A 22,583-nucleotide genomic window follows, 5' to 3' on the forward strand; every position below is an offset into this window, starting at 1 on the left:
TTGTCCGACATTTTGGATTTCATCAGTGAGTGTTTGTTTGTAAATCCTACCACATGGAGATGTTACATAGTGTAGCTGTAGAATGAATGCCAATGAAACAGGGGTTTCCAGTATGTTACTGTTGTCACTTTCGAGTTAAGGAGCGACTTGTGACAGTATGTAATACTTGATTGTGACATCTATGTTCGATCAGAAACGTGTGGTCTTTGTGGAAATGCTTTTCCAGTTCCATGAACTTGACATGCACGTCTGATAGTCGCTTCTGCAGGAATATGGAAGAGAATTTTAAATGGCCAGTTGATGATTGGGGAAATATAAAGAAATGTTCTAGTAGATTCCTTAGCACATTCCTCAAAATTTCCAATTAACATTGAGATGGAACAAAAAAAATAAAACATGAATGAATGGTGCCCAGTGCCAGTAAGCAATGTCACTGGTGAATACCACAGAACACAAATAATATGCAAAGAGGTTTCAACATCGTTTTTACCCACTAACCAGGTGAAGGGTTTGGAGCAATGCCTATTTGGGCAGAGAACCAACTCAAAAAGTGGAGATTCTAAGATCACAGTGGGAAGAAGGAAGGATAAAGGAAGTACTGTGAAGGGCCTAGTGTAAAGGACTTACGGGGTGACTGAGTTGTTGGCGGTATTAATGCCACCAAACAGAAATAGTGTTACTGCATATTATAAAGCCTACAGTAACTTAAAGGAAGTTGTGCCATGTTGGGGGTCACGCAGCAGTGTCATGGCAGTGTGAAGAACGCAGGCCCTGCTTGCTCTCAGCATGCTCCTTCTGAGTGCTGATGCAGGATCCATGTTTTTCCTCCAATGTCGCAGGTTTTACAATTGGCTCCAATTTGCATTAAATGTCAGAGTGTGTGCACTTGGCGTGTACTGTTTCTCAAGTACTACACTGTGCATAGAACCACAAATGGAGCCCAAAATGTTCATTAAGTCACCCACTTGCATCAGAAGCAGATTAACTATTTCATGGGGTTGATTTTCCCAGGATGTATTCACCTGGGAAGTGATATTGATCCTTCAACACAATGTTGGATCCTCGTTTCCTAGTGTTTTAAGGCACAACTCTCGCTGTCATACCTGAAGGTACTTCCCTAATCAGACTTTTGCTGGTCCCCAGAGTCCGTTGCATAATATTATTATAAAGTGCTCTTTATCCGTTGCAAATCTATTTCACCCACGGTGTACATCAATTTATATTCAACCTACCCATCTCCTTTGTTTCTTTCCCTTTAGAATTAAAAAGTGAAAATTTGAATTTTGCTTTGACTTCATTTTTTGGACAGCTGAGTAGGAGTAAATACACTGACAGGAAGTCTTTGCTTTCATCATCAAATCCCTTTGGGTTTATTTTCAGGCACCTGAAAAATTAACATACAGAAACAACTATGTCCACATTGTAATCCACAACAACTGCAAAACAATTATCTTACATGCTATAAAAAGTGCCCAGTTAAAGAAGAGCTATTGTGCCTAATTGTTTAAAGCACTGAGGAAAACATCATCAGCACGTTGATGAATGGTAAAGGGCAGTACAGAAATATATAAATGAGCACCCAAATTGACTCACGTGGGCAGACAATTTAGAATCAATCAATCTGTGTAATTCGACAACAACTGTTACATAGTGACAAGAACAGACGGATTACTGAAAGCATGAGGCTCCACCCTGTTGGAAAGAAAGCATAGGGAGATACTGTATAACTGCACTAGAAGTAATACAGTGTGACCATGTTCATTTGCAGACAGGAACAGCCACAATAATTGTCCAGTAATTAATATATTCGTGTTACTTTGTAAATGTTGCTGCTCAATTTGAGTGCTCCTTAGATTGCTAACGTACATATTTACATATGGTCTATTGGCATTCACCGAAGTGCTGCTGATGATTACTTCAAGATTGCAAAAGGAATATATACATAATACTACTTTAATAGTGCATGTTTGCATTAGAATATCTGTGTGCCCAGTACTTTATGTTTTTTAGATGAATGATGCAATATGGAGCCATATATATTTGTACCAATATCGTGTGCACACTTTTTTATGAACAGCGATAGAAGGACATTTGGTTCACAGAATGAGATCAAATAACAATGCAAAAGAACAGATAACGAAAGTCCCAGCAATTCCTCACCACTTAATTTTGTCGTTTGGCCCAGATGTAAATGATGAACTTCTGATGAAGTCGCCCATTTCGTCTCTGCAAAAGCTGAAGTTGCTTATAGTCCATACATATGATACCTTCATTACTTTAACCTATTGACGTAAATAAAAAAATAAATAATCTACCACTAATGTGAACATAGAAGGGAATGACCTATTGTACAACACTGGTAGGCTGTGTACAAAGGACATTACATTTCAGCATCATTACATCCCCAAATCCTCAATTGTCTTTGAAGGTTTATGGAATAAAAACAACAAGCTAGAGGATGCCACAACCATGTGTGCAGCTCCCATTTTTTGTTTTACAGCTGCTTCGAATGCGTTCACATTTGCACGTGTCCGGTATTCTATGCAGCAAGGAGAATATAAGAAGCTTAGCGTATGGTAACCACATAAAAATAATGCATTGTTTAGCTTGCTATAACAAAAGTCTAGCACTCTGTTAGCAAGGTGTTACAATAGATAAAAGTATCCGAAACTTCGAAAATCAAATAATTCTACCTGTGTGCAGCACCAGTTCTCAGCCACGGGTCCAGTGAACATCTTTGTAGGTGAGGAATGTGTGAGCACCGTTGAAAAATGCCTTACTGAAAAGTCATAGCCCCAACGTAAACTTCAGATTTCTGCCTAAAAAAGTAATCAATTGCATTGCTCCATATATACTTTTGTGCATGTTAAAAATACATGTAATACATTTTAAGACAAAGCTGTGATTCTTCAATGCCAAATGACTTGAATATGTTCAATGTTGTTATAACAATAAGCATAAAGGCTCCTACAGCATCATATGTTACTGACATACATGACCTTGACGACCTCCACATATCTCAAAGGAGACACAGCTCTATTCATACTTTCAACCTTTCTGCAGCCTCCCAGACCATCAACCACACCATTATACAAAACATCCTATCCCACAGGATGAAACTCTCAGGAATCGCCCTAGACTGGTTCACCTCCTTCTTCACTAACAGAACCCACTTTTTCTTCATGCCCCAGTTCTGACCTACCCTGGTTCAAGTATGGGGACCCACAAGGTTCCTCCCTGTCTTCACTTCTATTCAACCTATATGTAGACTTCCTTCAACAGACCATTAGCAGACACAACATCCAATTACACCAATACACAGATGCCATGCAAATATACTTCCAAATTGCACCCCTTTTACAACTCCACACCCTAAAACATTGTCTCTCCACCATCACCACCTGCAGGGCCACCCATTTCCCATTTCCTCAAGCTCAACCATTAAATAACAGAATACCTCCTCATCTGCCCCCTGCCCCTCTCATGGACAAAATATTGACAAAATACTGACCTCACCCCCTGGATCAAAGAACCTTCCTAAGGACAACCCACACCTGTCCCTCCCCACACCTCTCAAACCCATTTGCTTCATCATCGACCCCCACCTTTTCTCCACACACCACATTGCTGTCACCAAAACCTGCAATCCACAAATACACCTCCTATGAAAAATCAGACAAATCCTTCCACCGGACTACTTTGGCACTGCAGTCCAAGCTGTTTCTGTCCAAGCTGGACTACAGTATTCCTCTCCTCACTGGACTCCCCAAAAGTACCCTTGCTCGCCCTGCAAGCCATACAACATGCAGCAGCCAGACTCATCTGCAACCTATCCAAAAACGTACCACCACAGCTCCACTGGCTCCCCGTGCACCAGATAATTGCCTTCAAAAGATAATACATTGGGCCTCATCACGACCTCGGCGGTAACCCTTAAATCCGGCGGTAGCGCTATTACCGCCGGATTTAAGGGTCAGCCGAATTAGGGCTTTGGTGGATTTTGCCCCAGCTCTGAGCTGGTGTGAAATCTGCTGAGAATTCGCGCTATGACCGCCGGCGGGAAATCCGCCGGCGGTAAGAGCGTGAAAATTCCCCATTGAGCCCAATGGGGAATGGGGCATTCCCCAATGGGCTCAATGGGGAATGGGGACTTCCAAGTCCACCCAACTCGTGATTCCGCGCTATTAGCGCCGGGGGCTATGGCGGTCGCGCTAATAGCCCCCGCGCTAATAGCGTTACGGTTACCGCCCAAGTCGTGATGAGGCCCACTATATTCAAAGCAATCCACCTCAAAAAACGATCTTACCTTCACAACAAATGAAACCCCATCACCCACACAAACACCAGCTTCTACACATTCCACTCTGCAAGCTAACTTGCACAAAAAAACAAGCACCTACCCAGTGAACAGCCAGAGCATTGAACACCCTACCATTTCACATGAGCACTGCACTCTCCAGCACCACTTTACGAAAGTGTCACAAAACATACCTAATTTGCCACATCTAATCCAACTCCTCCAACTCAAATTCTACCACTTGTCTATCCAATTCGTACTGTCCTATCCTGAAAACATTTTCTAACTTCTGATTCCCCCCACCTTAGAACCTGGGTAGGAACATTGCTGAACAAAAATTCAAATACAATTCAATAAAATATTTAAAATTAGATGTCCATTAAGTACCTGTTAATGGATTTAAAAGAACAGTTCAACAATGGTGAAACACTATTCACCAACCCAAATACCCGGTCCCATCTCTATTTTTTCAACATTCTCACCCTCTCACAAGACATAGGCCTCTGAATTCCTGCTCTTATACGCCTCTTTTTTCAGGCAACCAAATCAACAACAAAACTAAAAGGGAACAGGAAATTGCTGCAAGCTATTTAGCTCCTGTTTGTAGGTTGAAGTGCCTGGTTCACTTGACAACAGCTACAAGCAGCTATTTTGACAGTGCATGCTAACTCGCAGCATACACACACATTCATTCTGAGTTTTTTGGAAGGTCTATAAAAGAAGATTATATTACACCTAGAACCTATTTCAAGCATACTAATTCACATAATACGGACTTAACGTTCTAGAGTGCGTCTCATGCTTGAGGCAGATTTGTGGCCCCAGGTAAAGGCACATTGTCCCTCAGAGTAGCTCATGCTTACTTCACACAGATAAACTTAACACTGCAACTCTGTCCTCATCATATCTAGAAGTCAGACCTACAGTGCCTACATTTGGAATACAATGGAAATTTATTTCCTCAATTGTACATCAACTACAACGGCTACGCAGGGCATTACAGGGGGGTTTCAATTGTATATCTATGCATATAAAAGTGAAAATGTGTTTGTTTGTAGCAGGATGTGTAGCAAAGCATGGTTCCTTATACAATTCCACACTGGTTCACCAATTCGTACCAGATTTTGCATAGTTGCCTTTTAGGACCCTCCCGATATTAATGGATACATGACATTTGGACACCCCATCCCTTTCCCTGGATTTCAGGAAAAATCAAAATTGCTTTGTGTATTTGTGACAAAGCGTTGTTCCTTATAAAATTCCACACTGTTTCACAAATCTGCACCAAATGTTGCATAGTTACTGGTTAGGACCCAACAGACAATACTAGCTACATGCACTTGGACACCCCACCCCTTTCCCCGTGTTTCTGCACCTTCACACATGAGACGGTTGCCTGAAATCGGCAAAACATCAATGTGGTCATAGAAGGACCAGTCTCGACATGAGGAACAAATCTCAAGGTCCAGGCCTTAGGATGCACCGTTTCCAAGATATTTGCACCACAACGCACCACAACAAACTGCACCATGCCAGGTTGAGATGACACTTGGGGAGAGGGCACAGAAGGTCACAGTATGCAGCAGCACACCAACTCTTTCCCCAACTCCTGCTCCTGGGTATGTCAGCCAGCCACACACGCCCTTTCTCAGTTTACTGCAGGTTGCAAAGCACATAAAGTGATAAACGTATCAGAACAGCGGCCTACAGGGTCGGTGTTATCACTCGTTCAGAGAACAGGTACTTCTGCTAGAGCCTTATGAAGAAAATGTGTAGGAAATAAACAATCCTCAACTTGTTTGAAAAGCTTGAAATTTAGAGGCACGCCTGGTCATCCAAAGAAACTTCCTGCATTACTGACACAATACCTAAATTGCATAAAAACAGACAAGGTGGATGCTCTTTCTCAAGGCAAGCAACACATATTTACCGCCATATATTTCTTGCCAGGCTCCGCGGTCCTTGATGGTGCTTGTACTCCCAAGGTGTGCTCATGAAAAGTGTCTCACTCTGCTAGTGGATCTGCAGTTATGGCCCAGGAGTGGTCTGCAGATATTTTACATATCATTCACTCATAACAAACTTTTCCTGAGGCGCATTTTTCCCAGATTTCTTTTTAGAATGCTTGTACCAGGCACTTTCACTCATTCCATCTGATGGACATTTACTTTTGGGGGACAGTATACCTCTTCACATGCAGAGATTGTTGCAGGGCACTAGATTAGGTTCCTGTGATAGGAAATGGGGAGCTCTAGGGGATGTAGAAACCCACGTTCATTACCATGTAATGCAATAAGTAACCTCAGGCAGTAAATGTAGAGACATTGGGGTCGATTCATGGAGCAAACGTGCGCCGAAAATCCCAGCGCAAGCAGGCGCAAGGTGGCGCAAGCGTGATAAACCCAGCGCACGCGCACGCGTGCGATTCAAGGAAGACGCTGCGCGTGTTTCCCGCTGTCCGTGCGCCAAATCCTGCCAGGGCGCACGCAGGCACACACGCGCACAGCAAAAGCGCACATAGCGCGGCGCACACAACCAAAGTGGGGGGAACAGTGGGCGTAACATACGGAATGGGGAATAACGCATAAAAAAGAAGGCGTAACTGGGGGGAACTACCGGAACGCCCACACGCACGCGAACAACCCGTATTCATGGATTCGAATACGGGAAACCTGCGCCCAGCAAAAGACGCACACAGGCGTCAACGGATCCGCCACACGAAGGCAGGCGGAAGCGTCCCCGCACACAGTATAAAAGTGCGTGCAAACAACAAACACGTATATACAGCTACGATGAATGCCCCATTTGTCGCAGCACTGATCGTGGGACACCGCAGGAGGAGGAGAATAGCCAGGGCATGCATTTTCGCACCACAGACAAGCCTTTTTGGGATGCCTGACGACCAGGTCTATGGCAGGTATAGGTTTCCACCCCATATCATCCTAGACCTGGTCAGGGAGTGGGAAGATGACCTTACATCCCCCATCCTTTGCTCCCAAGCATTGAGCCCCTTGGAGAAGGTGCTCAATGTCCTGCATTTCTTGGCCACTGGGTCATTTCAGCGACTACTGCCATAGTGGGGGGGGGTCTCAGAGGCCACGCAGTCACGCTGCCTACACCAGGTACTGGCAATCATGACAGCGTGCCCCTCAGTCCGCAGGCACATATACATGCCCAGAACACCCACAGAAAGGCAGGCCGTTGTCCTGGATTTTTACAGGGTGGCACACTTCCCCAAAGTGCTTGGTGCCATAGATTGCACCCATGTGGCCCTACGTCCACCTGGGGCCACTGAGCACATCTACCGAAACCGCTAGCACTGGCATTCCATCAATGTACAGGTGGTATGCGATGCAAAGGGAATCATCACCTCTGTCTATGCAAACTACCCTGGCTCCACCCATTACAGTTTCATATACAGAATGTCTGCCCTGAGCCGGCCCTGGAAGCTGGGCAGCATGGCGACACCTGGCTCCTAGGTGAGTACAAATGCCCTTGCACATGCATGCATATCACACACACACAAATACACAAACCCCAATAATCACAACCATTTACACCTCCCCAGGGGACAGTGCCTACCCTCTGAGCAACCACATGATGACGCCAATCCGGAAACCCACCACACCACCCCAGGTAAGATACAACGCCGCCCATATTGCAACCAGGGCCATAGTGGAGCGCACATTCGGAGTGCTCAAGTCACGTTTCCGCTCCCTTGACCGCTCTGGCGGGCAGCTACTCTATGCACCCCCAGTAGTGTGCAGGATCATTGTGGCAGCATGTGTCCTGCACAATGTTGCAACACGGCAGGGCGTACCGGTGGACATGGTGGTGCCCCCACATCCCCAACCACAGGCACAGGCGCTGCCCATGGGAGGGGATAGGACAAGTGGCGAGGAAGCCCGGACCCAGCTTGTGGCCACGTTTTTCACCTAAACTCCCACCCCTGCGGCGTGCACACAGGCCTGGCACATACCAGGTGACAATCGATGATGACAAAGAGACAGTCAACTGTCACAACCCTACCACCCTGAGACAGACCACATTGTCTGCATCCCTAGCTACTTAAACACAAGCTATCCTGTGTGACCAAAAGGCACACATATGACATGACATGATATGGCATTTGTAACATGCCTATACACAAGTGTTTCAAGTTGCGACGAGGCAGGGAGGGGGGAACAAGGGAAGACAGACAACGATACTACTAGGCCAGGTGTCATTTAGACTGCGCAAGTGCAGGGGTAGGGAGAAGGGAAAAGTGCAAGGGGAAGTGGAGGGGGGAGTGCAGTACAGGGTAAGTAGACTAAAAACAAATAAATAGGCCAGCTGGTGACAACTGCAAAGGTAAGTGCAGACAAGTGCTGGGAAGGGGGGGCTGTAGGGATAGAGAGACAGTCCCGCAGTGCAGGGGTTGCCAGGGAGGCAGTGCAAATGGAGAGTGGCGGGGCTAGGGACCGAGGTCGGTGAGAGTGGCCCAGTTGCAGATCCAGTGCAGTTCCAGTGAAGAATTTAGCAAGGGAGAGGGAGAGAGAAAGCAGAAGCAAAGAGGAAGGTCTTGAGGTTCTTCCGGAACCGGAGATGGTTCTCCTCAAGTTCCAGTGAGGCAGGAAGTCTGTTCCAGAGGGAGGCCCCTGCCGCGGAGAGAGATCTACCTCCAGCTAGTTGCTTTGAGAAGCGGATGACCCTGACATGCAAGGTGTGAATCACACACACCTGCAAAACAGGCCATGACCATCACTATTATGTCACTCAAACCCTCCCAAACCACAACATGACATGGCAAGCAATAGCCATACACCAACACAGTACCAATAAGGTACACATTGCCATGTCAAAAATGTTACAGTGGCATCAGACAATGATGCCTGACATGGAATCAGATGAAATGACTGACCAACAACCTCCCACCCAAAATAAGTCATTCCCAAATGCATTACAAAAGTTGTAGACGTAACATAACAATGAATGCCTGTCTACATGCACATTGTGCATTGCAAAATCAACACTGCATCTTCTATGTGCTGTGTCCAACTCCTGCAACACACTGCTCAGCGCACAGCACAGTGAACAGCTAGTGTGTGTGATGCACACCCTGAGCATCACATCTAAGCGACAAACCACATCAAAAAGCAAATTAGGCATGTACAGGATCCATAATTGGTCACAGAACATGTGCTGCAGGGATACAGTGGGCACCAGAAGGCAAACAGAGTGTACACGTGGATATCCATGGGTGGTTGTACATGTAGTGCATCATAGTGCAAGTGTGTGGGTCAGTAAGGACATGCACTCAACATATGCACGTGCAATCAAGTGACCATCAGTCTCCTCTACACATCACATGTGAACATTCACCATGTGTACACCCCAGAATGTCAAACCACAACTATCCCCTCACACCTGAAAGGTAAACACATCACATGAACAGGCATTGATCAGCAGAACACAACATGTACATAGGATACCACAATGACAATGTCAGGGTTCCCATCACACTGCAGGGCAAGGCAACTATCAACAACAAAACACCCCCCCCCACAAATGACCATGACCGACTGAACAACTGCACCTGGGTCATGGAGCCTTCAACCCTCAATTTCACCTGGCCACAGGATCACCCTTCCCCTTCGTCACCATCTCCCACCTTGTGTGTAAAAAGGTGCCTGCACCCTCAGAGTCCACCCTCATTTGCAAAATCACAAAATCCAAGCCAGAAAAACGAACCAGAACACCCTCCAGTAGATGACTTGATTTAGCAGTACCTCACAAAGGCCAAGTACTACCACAATGATGTAACAACCAAGGTAGCACAGTAAAACAATGTCACAACAGGATGTGAACCATGTGTGGTACATAACATAGAATGATGCACCATGAACGGATGTGTACTGTCACAGGTCCCGTGTACAGGCGCAGGAGTGGCACGAAACAACCACCCAAACCATGGCACGGGTGCCTGCAAGGTCAAACTCACACAGGCCTCTGAGACCCTGGTGGGGAAGGAGGGTCAGGGATATGCAGTCGGGACAGGTGTTGGCACACTGGATAACTGGAATGAGTGGCAGGAGAGGGGAGGAGGAATGACACATGAAAGTAGGGAATGTACGAAAATGTACTACCTGCATTAACACATACACAATCTGAACAAACTTGGACATCATTGTCATGGCCTTCTGTAGTCCAGGCTTATGAGTGGCACAATCCAACCACCCACTCCATGGTTTTGGCGCCTGCAAGTTTGGGGTTTACACAGGCATCCGCAACCCCAGCGGGGAAAGAGAGTTAGGGAATGTTGCTTTGATAGGTACGGGAAGCAGGAACACCGGGTAGAGGGTACAGGGTTTAAAATTGGATAGGACTCCGGTGATTAGGGGAAAACAAACATACCAAACTGAATTACACATTCATCCATGCATTAGTGCACCCCCCAGCAAGCCTATGCAGAGCAGTTTGAAAGAAAAACAACAAGACACTTAGCTCTGGTTTTGAGTGCTGGCCTCCTGCCTGCGCACTCTCAGATCCGGTTACAGGAGCACTTTAATGGTGCAAAGAGAGCCACAGTTAATAATCTGTCCATGCCCATAACACAATAACACACCACCAAACATGCCCCATAGCAACAAACTACTCTACAAACAGACAATCTGGTGTAGATGCTTCGTACCCATATGTAACATTACCCCTGTGATGGGTCATACACAGTCAATGCAGTAAGTCAGCTGCCGGTGGGTGCGTGGCAAATGGAACACCAATGTGTCACAATTCACACAACATGCAATGTTCCCTGGGTAAGCAGACAGACCCATATAGCAAGGCATGACTTCAGAACAAGTTGTGTTCCAACATGATCGAAACAAAGTAAGGCAGTGCATGTTTCAAAATGTACATGGAAATGAAATGCACTGCACCCGAGTATGTCCCTTGCTGTATGTCCCTGTGAGCTGCCCCTTTCCATGTCTCGGAAGGCTACATGGTTGATACAAGTGCCTCGATGGACCTTGGTGTACCGGAGGATATGTGCCACTGCCCCTGCAGGTGCCCCAGACAACCTTACAATCAACAGCCATCAGTCCACCAACACATCTGAGCTGCATTGTGTGCTTCAACACCAATATTTGTCCAAGCTCACCCTCAGTGCTGTTACTAAGCCTGCATGTGCAACTCGCTAAGCCTGCATGTGCAACTCGCCTGGTGCAAGCTTTGCTGTGTTGTGGCCCCCCTGTGCTGCACACCTTGCCTGGAGTTCCTTGGAACATGTCAGCAGTTCTAGGATGTAGGTCTGCAATCCCTGTGCCTCTGCTTGTGCACACATGTGCCATGTCTGCTGGCAAAGGTGGTCTGGAGGCTCATCCCCCTGCAGAAAGGGCATGAAACACATGATTAATGCGTTAAAGTCATCTGTGTGTGTCTCTTCAGGCATCTCATTACTGGACCATGTCAGAGACTTACATCAGAAATCACACCATCAGTCCGTCTTTCACATCCAAAGTGTGGAACACACTATCTACGGCATGAATTACAACAAGCACGTGTACAGTAAAGATAAGAAACATACTACACAATGCATAGCAATGAATGTACACATTAATCATGAAGCACCGCATCTAGCAAAAGCTGAACAGTGGACAATAACACCGCAATTATCCCCACTAGGGGTGTCAACACAAGTTACACAGCACCAGACATGCCACAGATATGACAGTCCAAAGCCCTTGTGTAATAGGCTGTCACACCGAACCATCCTTGCGGATAAGGGAGGCAGGAGTGGCATATGTGAGTCAAGGAACCCAAGCAGCAAACACATACACAAGACAAGCCTGAAGGGCCCAGCTGGAACAGACAGTGGATGCCTTCAAAAGCCACAAAGCACCGTACCTTCACATGAAAGCACAATAGACAAGCAATTTTAAACTATATTAACTAATTACACTAACTATGAAAAACCTACATTACCTAATTAAACTAACTATCAAACAGAAACTTAACTAACTAAACTAAACGAAAAATCAAAAATGGCCACATATGACCCGGGGGGGAGGGGAGGCACACAGGAGGGGGGAGGTACAGGGTGCTGCTCAACACCCACATGCGATGATGCTGAGCCAAAAAAAGAAACCTCCATGGGCTCAACGCCTGCACAGCCCGACCTATGTGGGAGATAGATGGTCATCTGAGTCTGGATCATCCTGGAAAGGAGGACGTGGCACAGTAGCCTGGCCACGCCTAGCCGCAGCTTGCCCCTCGTCGGCAGCAAGTCTGCCGGACGGGTGAGCCTGGTTCTGTGTGGCGATGTGACGTAGGTCTGCATGCAGAACCTCACGTGATACACGTGCTTCCTCTTGCAAGGTAGCACGTGTAACACGGAGTTCCTCCTGCAAGGCCTGGCTGGACAACCGCTGCACCTCCCGGAAAGCCTGTAGCTCAGCCGAGATGGTACGCTCAAGCTGTGCAAACCTCTCCTCTGCCCGCTGCCTCTGGGACATCATAAGGACACCCAGAGTGGATTTGAGGGAAGCATACTCCTCCCTCAGGGCATCCATGTGCGCCTCTGCGTGAGCAGCAATTGCTTGACGCAGAGACGACATTTCAGCCTGGCGTGCCCTGTCTGAGGCCGCTATTCCCAGCCTGAGCGAGCGGGCTGTGGACCGTGCCGCCTGCTGCTGGAGAAGCACCTGCCTAGCAGGGGGGGAGCACAGATCGGGCCACACGCTCCATGCTCTCAGCGATGTTCTCCATTGCTGGCCCCTGCCGTTCTGAATTGGCAGTCATGTCTTGCTCCCACTCAGTATACTGCGGTTGCATGCGGCGACTGCGTTGCTGGGCTTGACCCCTGCGGGACCCAAGGAGCGGGTGTCCTCGCTGTGTTGGCACCGCCCGCGGCTGCACGACTACATGCCCCCGTCAACGTGATGTCCCAGGCACATCAGTGACTGGTGTGGAGGGTGACCCTGCGTCCAGATCCACCACGGGCGGAGGAACCAAGACTGTCTGATCCCTCAGTGCAGGTGTCGCGGACAGAGGAGTGTCCACATCAGAATCACTCACCCCTGACACATGGACTTGATGTTCATCCAACTCAACATGGACGTCAGAGTCGTCATCAAGGCTGGACTCATAGGCAGCCAGAGACAAGATGGACTGTAGCACTTGGGGGTTTTCGTGGCCTACCACCCCACGACACCCACTTGTGCCGGGTTGATGTAGTGGTAACAGCCCTGTGTCTGGCATGACAACACCATCCTCTGCCTCCATTGCGTCATCACCTGAAAAATAGAGAGAAAAAAGGTCACTACACATGTCAGAAGCACACATCACACACACACACCGACAACAAACGCATCAGGCAGACATGTGACACACAACATATAACCTGGCATGCATGCTGGGTCAACTTTGAATTGCTTCTGTGATCAGACCTGTTGAAAGGTGGCAGTTTCCATGGAAGTGGGTCTATGCAGTGCAGAAAATGTGTACGCCACTCACTACCTACATGTACAAGGACTCCATGGTGTGTGTCAGGAAATGTGAAGGCAGTGCAAGGTCAAATTCAGGCATCACGTGCATTGTGCATTCAATGTGTACCATATCTAGAAGCCAAGCACCCCTCCACCCAAGTACAAAAGCAGGGATGCCTAGCATGGTATCAAAAGGCTGACCATAGACCTGTGTATTGACAGGCAGTGTTGACTGGCATCAACAGCTTAATGTGATTCAAGTGACAACACTGCAAATGATGATGGGACAGTAAGCAGGACACATGATGAAAACTCTGGAGGCCGCCCACGTGTGAAGAAGACACTACAACAGTTGGACAGAGTCATTGGCCATTAAACAGGCTGAGGCCTGTGAGCCACACAGATTGTCAGACCCTAAACATGTGTGCAATGCAGTACTGACCCACAGTTGACATGGGAAGGCTGATGAGATGCCATGCAATGTATGTCACCCAGGACTTGTATTACAGTGATCATCCAGTCAAGGACACATAGGGGCATGCGTGCAATGCACATGGAGCATGAATGGGCACTCATGTCCCTGTGGGACATCTGACCTATGCACAGTACAAGTGAGATACCCTGCATCAAGTACTAAGGCTGTACCACACAGCATATGTCTGGCAGATTGTACGCTGGAAGTTAGCATCTACACAGGACGCATGAACAGGAAAGTACACATTGGCAAGATTGAAGCAGACCAGTGCAAAGGTGGAACTGGGGTGCAGAGTGGCGGAGGAGGGGCAAGGGAGCATGCCTACATGGAGTCCCCGCATACAGGCAGAGGAGACATGCACGTCAGTCATGCAATGACATTGTGCCTGGGCTGAGAGGAAGGTCACCCCACGCCACATGCAGAAGGGCCAGTGAGCTGGAACATGGACTGGAGGGGCATACTTGTAACCAGCATGTCAGTAGGGTACAATAGTGGTGATGCGGACAGTCCCCGTATGCTCCACATGTCCACCATCCAGCAGAGCAGACATGCATCACGGAAGCATTGCATTACTTACACATCAGAACCATATACACGTCACATGTAGTGGCAATCATGCACAACACATCCCACTAGTGAAACACACAAGTCCTCAACAAACACGCATCAACACTCACTGGACTGGGCATCAAAGTCCAACATCTCTCCCACTCCTTCGACCAATTCAGGTGGTATGAACTCCGCAACGAGTGCCTCATGCGGAGTGAGCTCTTCCTCCTCTGGTGCAGGCCCCCCGCCAGTCACCAGAGTCAAGTTGTAATTAGAGGCACGCTTAGCCTTAGTGCTGCGTTTGATGTCATTCGAATGCTTTTTGCACTCTTGCGCCGTGCGCACCGCATGGCCGAATGAACTGACATGTTCCGCAACATGCTTCCAGTGGGTGTCACGTTGGGCAGCCGTAGTCTGACTATTGGCACCCACTAGCATGTCACGGCTGTGGCCCTGCACGTAGCCCACGAGGAAGTCCAGTTCCTGCTTGCAGAAAGGCTTCTTCCTCGACGTGCAGGAGGTTGTGGCTGTGTGTGGGGTCCCAGCCTTTGCTGCAGGTGCAACTTTCCTCCTCTTGGACTGTGGCGCAGACCCTGGCTGGCTAATGCCGCCCTGACCAGTATGGCCAGTGGGTTCGGTGAATTGAGCCAAGGGAGTGGCAGGTGGAAGGACGGCCAAAGGCCTGACTTGTGTCAGTGGCATCTGGGTGCCCTCTAATGGACCCTGCGCAGCAACATCAGCTGTGGCAGGGTCATTGACCGCAACGGTCCTGGTTTGCAGACTCACAACCGGGGTGTTGTTGGGTGCATCTGCCCCTGCACTTGCCAACACCCGGCTGTTCGGGGCAGCAGATGACATAACTGCCCCAAGGACACGTGTCTTGGTCTGAGCAGCCCTGCCTGCCCCTATGGTTTCCCTCCTGGCGTGTTGGAAATCTACCAAGGGCTCCTCAAGTGCCAACGCAACCTGCGCTGGCAGACCCTGAGCCTGGGTGGCGGTGTCCACAGCAGCACCTGCATCTACCACTACCCTTGGGCCCGTGGCAGTCGATGGAACGGACTGGCGGGTCACACTGGCGCCAGTGCCAGATGCAGAAGCTGCATCCCCCGGAACAACAGGGGTGGTGGCATGACTGCACTGACACATGGCACAACATTATGCTCAAGTGGCGCACCCCTGCCTCTTCCCCCTCTGTGGCCGCCCTGGACACCCTGGAGTCCGCCTACTCCCTGGTCACCACAGCCACGTCCCTGACCACGCCCTCCATGAGGAGTACGCCCACCTGAGGCGCCCCTCACCTTTGGTGTCCTCCCAACCATGGAACAGATGTAGTAGTGCCGGCACAGATGGAGTAGTGCCAATGGGAGGTGTACACCACAATTGACCTGGGCAATTGGGGTGAAGGGGGTGGGAAGCAAGATGTTAACAGCCCCCCTGCACCTGCAAGGCTGTATGTGACCCCGTTGATGTAGTGACGGGTCACACAACGCTCAGGCACCCCAAAACTGCAGTAAAACCGTGCATGCAACCCTGCAGCCTACGTGCGTGGAATCAACCTCCCGCAGTATGCGGTTGCACCCAGTAACACGCATAACGCGTACGCGTGGGACACGCAGGCTACTATGACATCCAAAATGGGTGCGATACACAGGGGCACCCGCAGTGGAAAAAATAGCGTGTGCGACTCACCGTCTGACTAGCACGATGCAGAAAAACACGCGTAGCCAATACCCCCGCCAAAAGAAGAGATACGTCCTTGATAGCTGAGAAGTTGTGATGGCGCGCGAAACAACAGGAAGCAGCAACACACGTCGGTCTCCACGAAAGCACGTACAGCGAACTGCTGCCCCCGCTCACTTTTAACCCGCGCTGAGGGAAACGCCCGCGCAAGTCACGTCACTTACGCGCATGGGCCCTTTCCTCGGATTACACGCATTCCCACGCAGACGTGCAGTTTTTCACGTGCGCCGAAACGCCCATGCACACCTGCACGCGTCATGTCACAGAGGCACTTGCGCTTGAAGGGCCTTCTGTCCAATGAAATTGCGTATGCGTGCAGATGCGCTTACGCGCTAAGGGCCTTTCCTCGAATTACACGCTGACGTGCAGAATTTTCACGTGCCAAATCACTCCGTATCAAGCTGGCCACGCGTAAGCACACGGAAGACCACGCTCATGCCCAAAAGGCCAAATTACTGCCCCCCAGAGCCCTGAGTAGCCTCCCACGAGCCATCTGCTGCTGCCTGCCTGCCTGCCTGCCTGCTGCCACCGTGCCCTGCCATTTGGTGCCTGCACATCAGCCATCTGCAGGGGTCCAGTTGCTGTGTCCACCCCTGCTGGAACAGAAGACTCCCGACTGGGATACCATCGCTCCACAGCCCAGCCCCAGGACCCAGTTGCCCACCCACACCTGCCTCGGGGGTCGCCATGTCGGGGCAAACACCATCCGAGACCACTGGCGACCCCCAGCCAGAGGGGCAGAGGGCCACCAGCTTCAGTCAGAAGGAAGTTGGTGTCCTGGTGGAGCATGTCCTGGGGCATTATGATGCCCTCTTCAGATCATCACGCGCCGACAAGGATGGACGGGACAGGATCTGGATGGACATCGTGACTGCCATCAACGCTGAGGGGGTGGCAGTCCGCGACTTCCAACATATCAAGAAGCGCTGGGAGGACTTCAGGTCCAGTACCCTCAACAAGGCCCGGCGCCTCTTGAAGGCAGCGGATGCTAAGGGGCGCCGGGGCCACTTGTCAGAAGATCAGATGAGGGTTCTGGAATGCATATCCCCAGCGCTCCATGTCCAGGTCCTTGAGAGGCAGACCCGTCTGGAGTCGAGCGGTAAGTGGTCAGGCATTGCTGTGTGAGACAGGGCATGTTGTAGTGTGCTTGTTGTCTGATACTTGCCTGTATGTGTGACATAGGCCATGTATGCGTGTGTGTGTGCAGGGACATCATGGTCATACATGTGAGACCAGTAATGTGTGAAGCACACAGTTGGTGTATGTGTTTAAATGCTACATGGGGAGCCCTATGCGGAATGGACACATGAGAGCATGCCAGTCTCTGTTCATGGACATGGGTGGGGGTGAGGGATGGGTGATGATGCCATGTACATGTATGGTTTCCATGTCTGTGTGTCTGACCTGCGTGTCTGTGACTTGTGAATGCCATGGATGCATGACACATGTCTGTGTCAATGTTCAGATCCACTGATGCAGCCTAGCGATCCTTGCATCCACTGTGTCTGGGGTGTACGAGTCCAGATGGATGAAAGTACGGTGAAGTGTGTGAATGTGATAGGCATGACCCATGATGCATGTGAGTTCAAAAACAACATTGTATGTTTCAAGAGTCCCTTGGACATGTTTGCTTATGTCCATAGCATGCGCCATGCCTGTTACTGCATGTGTTTTGCCTGCACTGACCCATGTGTTGTGGAGTGACATGATGGAAGTGATCTTTGACAGTGCCACTCATCTGCTATTGCTTCCTGTCTAGGGGACCATTGTACAGTACCCTGATGCTTGTGTTCTATGTCTCCCTCTACGCAGCGCAAAGTGAAGAAGAGGGCGGAGACGGTGCTGTGGAGCAAAGTGGCGGGGATGCCCCCACGGCTGCAGCGGAAGGGGTGGGTGAGCCCCCACAGGGGCTTGCAATGGCGGAAGACGGTGTGGAGCCATCCAGGTTGGTGGTTTCCACAGAGGAGGAGGAGGCCGCTACTGAGCCGCACATGGGGCCTCGTGGGGGCATCCCTGCTTGTGCAAGTGGTGCAGTCCAGGGGCAGGGGCAGGAGGCAGCACAGGTCGCCGTGGAGGTGCCTGTGCATGTCACTGTCCCTGACACTGTGACTGCACCACCATGCACCAGCAGGGATGCCCCATCCCAGGCTCGTCCGCAGGTAGGGGGGATGTCCATGTCATCTGACACTCCCCTCCACCTGCAGACGAGGGGACCTCTGGCTGTATGGAGAAGGTCCTGATTGGTGTTGCGTTGCGCACGGGTGTAATTCGTGATGAGGTGCGTGCTTCCCGGGGGGAGCACACACGTCATCACGAAGAGCACCGTGCCAATGTGGCCCAGTTGGGAGTGGTCGTGGTCGGGGGTCTCGTACATGTGTCGGGCACTTTGGCAACCCTCTCCTCCTCTGTGGAGGCTATGCGCCAGTCGTTCTCCATGGCGTCTTCTGGCCCAGATACCACCAGGGCCCCTGTGGACCTGCCCCGACCAATGCAGCCAACTCGGTGGGGATCCCATCCCTGCCACAGTCGGGAGTCGGAGGTCCAGCAGGGGTGGACACACCAGCAACTGGACCCCAGCAGATGGAGGATGTGACGGCATCATCGGGCAGGGCATGTGCACGACGGCGTCGGTGGATTCCATCAGCCTGGATGCCGTTGTGCTGGCACAGGCAGTTGCGTCGGAGGCAGCAGCAGGCTCGATGTGGGAGGCATCATAGCTCGGGGCCATCAACATCAGGGGTGCAGGTATCAGCCGGAGGGCAGGAGAACCCTGGAATGGGAGTGGCTTCCGTGTGGGAGCGGTTGGGCCAGCAGATAGGTGCGGAGCGGCAGCCGGCAGAGGAGGAACGGCTCACAAATGGTCAGGGCGGAGAACTCTATGCGGAGGGCGCTGAGGCGGGCTGAGTGCCTCGAGGGTCTTCGCAGGGAGTTGGAACTGGACACTGCTTTATCCCTGCGAGACCTCGGGGCCAGGGAACATGCCCACCTCGAAGCCATTGAACAGGAGTTCGATGATGCCCTGGCCCATGACAACATCCAGTGAGCCATTGGACTAGCCCGCTGCCCTTGTAAATAGTTATGTAGTTAGTGTTAGGTTTCCTTAGCTTTTTTCTTGATTTTGGACCTTTTGGACAATGGCCAACATTTTTGTATATAGTTTTTTTATTACGTAGTATTTTTAGATTAGGTTTAATTTCTTCAGTTGGGATCATGGACCCTGGATTGTTTATCTGTATATAGTTGACTGTTGGATTATGTTTTTTTTTTGGATTTACCCATGGAGCAATGGTTTTTGGTTTTGTTTTTCCCTTGGATGTACTTTTTTGAACTGTGACTTTGGACACCTTTCCTTTGGATTATGATTAGTGGTTTTTCATTATTTTACGGACATTCTGCTTTTTTGATTTTAATTCCCATTGTCGTTTGTTTATTTTTAATCCCATTTATGTTGCTTTTAATACATTTTTTTCATCAAACTTCAATGTGTAGTATCATATCATTGGTTTCATGCATGTCATGATATGGGTTTTGACATTCACTTACACCCATTGTGTGTATGTGAGGGACATGTTTTCATTTACATACTTGCAATTGGGGTTGTATCATGTAATTGGCAATTCTGAGTGGGTGGATGCAATACTTGGGTGGGTGTTTGGCATGTGGAAGCTGCCCATAAGGGCCAGGGATCTAGATTGTGATGACGTGTTGGCTGGGGGACATGTGTCAGGGCCTGCTGGCAGGTGCCTCGCAATGCTGGGGGTGGGGGTGCAGAGGGACATGAGTGGGACATGAGTGGGGGCCTGCTGGCAGGTGCCTCGCAATGCTGGGGGGTGGGGGTGCAGGGGGACATGTTTGGGACATGAGTGGGGGCCTGCTGATAGGTGCCTCGCAATGCTGGGGGGTGAGGGGGTGGGGGTGCAGGGGGACATGAGTGGGACATGAGTGGGGGCCTGCTGGCAGGTGCCTCGCAATGCTGGGGGGTGGGGGTGCAGGGGGACATGATTGGGACATGAGTGGGGGCCTGCTGGCAGGTGCCTCGCAATGCTGGGGGGTGTGGGTGCAGGGGGACATGTGTGGGGGCGTGGTGGAGGGTGCCCCTGACTGGTGGGGGGTGGGGGTGCAGGAAGGCAGGAGTGGGGGCCTGGTGGAGGGTGCCCCACAGTGCTGGGGGGTGGGGGTGCTGGGAGACATGTGTGGGGGCCTGGTGGAGGGTGCTCTGCACTGCTGGGGGGTGGGGGTGCTGGGAGACATGTGTGGGACATGAGGGGGGGCCTGCTGGCAGGTGCCCCACAGTGCTGGGGGATGGGGGTGTAGGGAGACAGGAGTGGGGGCCTGGTGGAGGGTACCCTGCACTGCTGGGGGGTGGGGGTGCTGGGAGACATGTGTGGGGGCCTGGTGGAGGGTGCCCCTGACTGGTAGGGGGTGGGGGTGCTGGGAGACATGTGTGGGGGCCTGGTGGAGGGTGCCCCTGACTGGTGGGGGGTGGGGGTGCAGGGAGACAGGAGTGGGGGCCTGGTGGAGGGTGCCCTGCACTGCTGGAGGGTGGGGGTGCTGGGAGACATGTGTGGGGGCCTGGTGGAGGGTGCCCCGCACTGCTGGGGGGTGGGGGTGCTGGGAGACATGTGTGGGGGCCTGGTGGAGGGTGCCCCTGACTGGTGGGGGGTGGGGGTGCAGGGAGACAGGAGTGGGGGTCTGGTGGAGGGTGCCCTGCACTGCTGGGGGGTGGGGGTGCTGGGAGACATGTGTGGGGGCCTGGTGGAGGGTGCCCCTGACTGGTGGGGGGTAGGGGTGCAGGGAGACAGGAGTGGGGGCCTGGTGGAGGGTGCCCTGCACTGCTGGGGGGTGGGGGTGCTGGGAGACATGCATTGTTGATCAGTAGTGCAAGGTGACATGTGGCTTGGCTGGGGGGCATGCCCATGGTGGATGGGCTGCCTGCGGGACATGAGCAGGGGTGCAGGGTAGTCCCCCGTGGTGTGGGCTGCCTGCAGGGGCCGTGGAGGTTGTAGAGCGAACACCGGGGAGGACCCACATGGCCAATTCACGTGTAGTACTCCCCGGAACCCCTGAAATACACGTACCCTGCTGAAATCGCGTGTGAGACTTCCCGCGCACCCCGAAATACACATACCCAGGACATTCACATGTGAGACTTCCCACGCACCCCTGAAATACACGTACCCTGCTGAATTTGCTTGTGAAACTTCCCGCCCACCCCAGGAATACACGTACCCAGGACATTCGCGTGTGGAACTTCCTGCGCACCCCTGAAATACACGTACCCTGCTGAATTCACGTGTGAAACTTCCCGCGCACCCCAAAATACACGTACACAGGACATTCGCGTGTGGAACTTCCTGCGCACCCCTGAAATACACGTACCCTGATGGAATCGCGTGTGGAACTTCCCGCGCACCCCTGAAATCCACGTACCCTGCTGAATTTGCGTGTGTAACTTCCCGCGCACCCCGAAATACACGTACACAGGATATTCACATGTGGAACTTCCCGCGCACCCCTGAAATACACGTACCCAGCTGAAATCACGTGTGAAACTTCCTGCGCACCCCAGTAATACACATACCCCGCTCGCACGGGGCCAATCACGTGTGGAACTTCCCGCGCACCCCTGAAATACACGTACCCTGATGGAATCGCGTGTGAAACTTCCCGCGCACCCCTGAAATACACGTACTCTGCAGAATTCGCATGTGGAACTTCCCACGCACCCCTGAAATACACATACCCTGCTGAATTTGCGTGTGAAACTTCCCGCGCATCCCAGTAATACACGTACCCCCTCGCACAGGGCCAATCGCATGTGGAACTTTCCGCGAACCCCTGAAATACACGTACCCTGCTGAATTCGCGTGTGAAACTTCCCGCGCACCCCTGAAATACACGTACCCTGCTGAATTTGCGTGTGGAACTTCCCACGCACCCCTGAAATACACATACTCTGCTGAATTCGCGTGTGAAACTTCCCGCGCATCCCAGTAATACACGTACCCCCTCACACGGGGCCAATCACGTGTGGAACTTTCTGCGAACCCCTGAAATACAC

At 50.8% G+C, this 22,583-nt stretch overlaps 1 protein-coding gene across 1 annotated transcript in view; it reads right to left on the bottom strand.

The window, feature by feature from the left end:
- Nucleotides 1-22,583, bottom strand: part of SPOPL (speckle type BTB/POZ protein like) — a 520,447-nt gene that overhangs the window by 353,733 nt on the left and 144,131 nt on the right. Inside the window, exons 2-4 of the mRNA XM_069617390.1 lie at nucleotides 2,694-2,819; nucleotides 2,161-2,282; nucleotides 1,233-1,384 (exon numbers count right to left, since the gene is read on the bottom strand). Of these exons, the coding sequence (XP_069473491.1) occupies nucleotides 1,233-1,384; nucleotides 2,161-2,282; nucleotides 2,694-2,735 (316 nt within the window). The 5' untranslated portion in view covers nucleotides 2,736-2,819. The remainder of the gene's footprint in view (nucleotides 1-1,232; nucleotides 1,385-2,160; nucleotides 2,283-2,693; nucleotides 2,820-22,583) is intronic.

This window comes from Ambystoma mexicanum, chromosome 9 (genome assembly GCF_040938575.1).
Source record: "Ambystoma mexicanum isolate Mex_15411 chromosome 9, UKY_AmexF1_1, whole genome shotgun sequence".
Lineage (NCBI taxonomy): Eukaryota > Metazoa > Chordata > Amphibia > Caudata > Ambystomatidae > Ambystoma > Ambystoma mexicanum.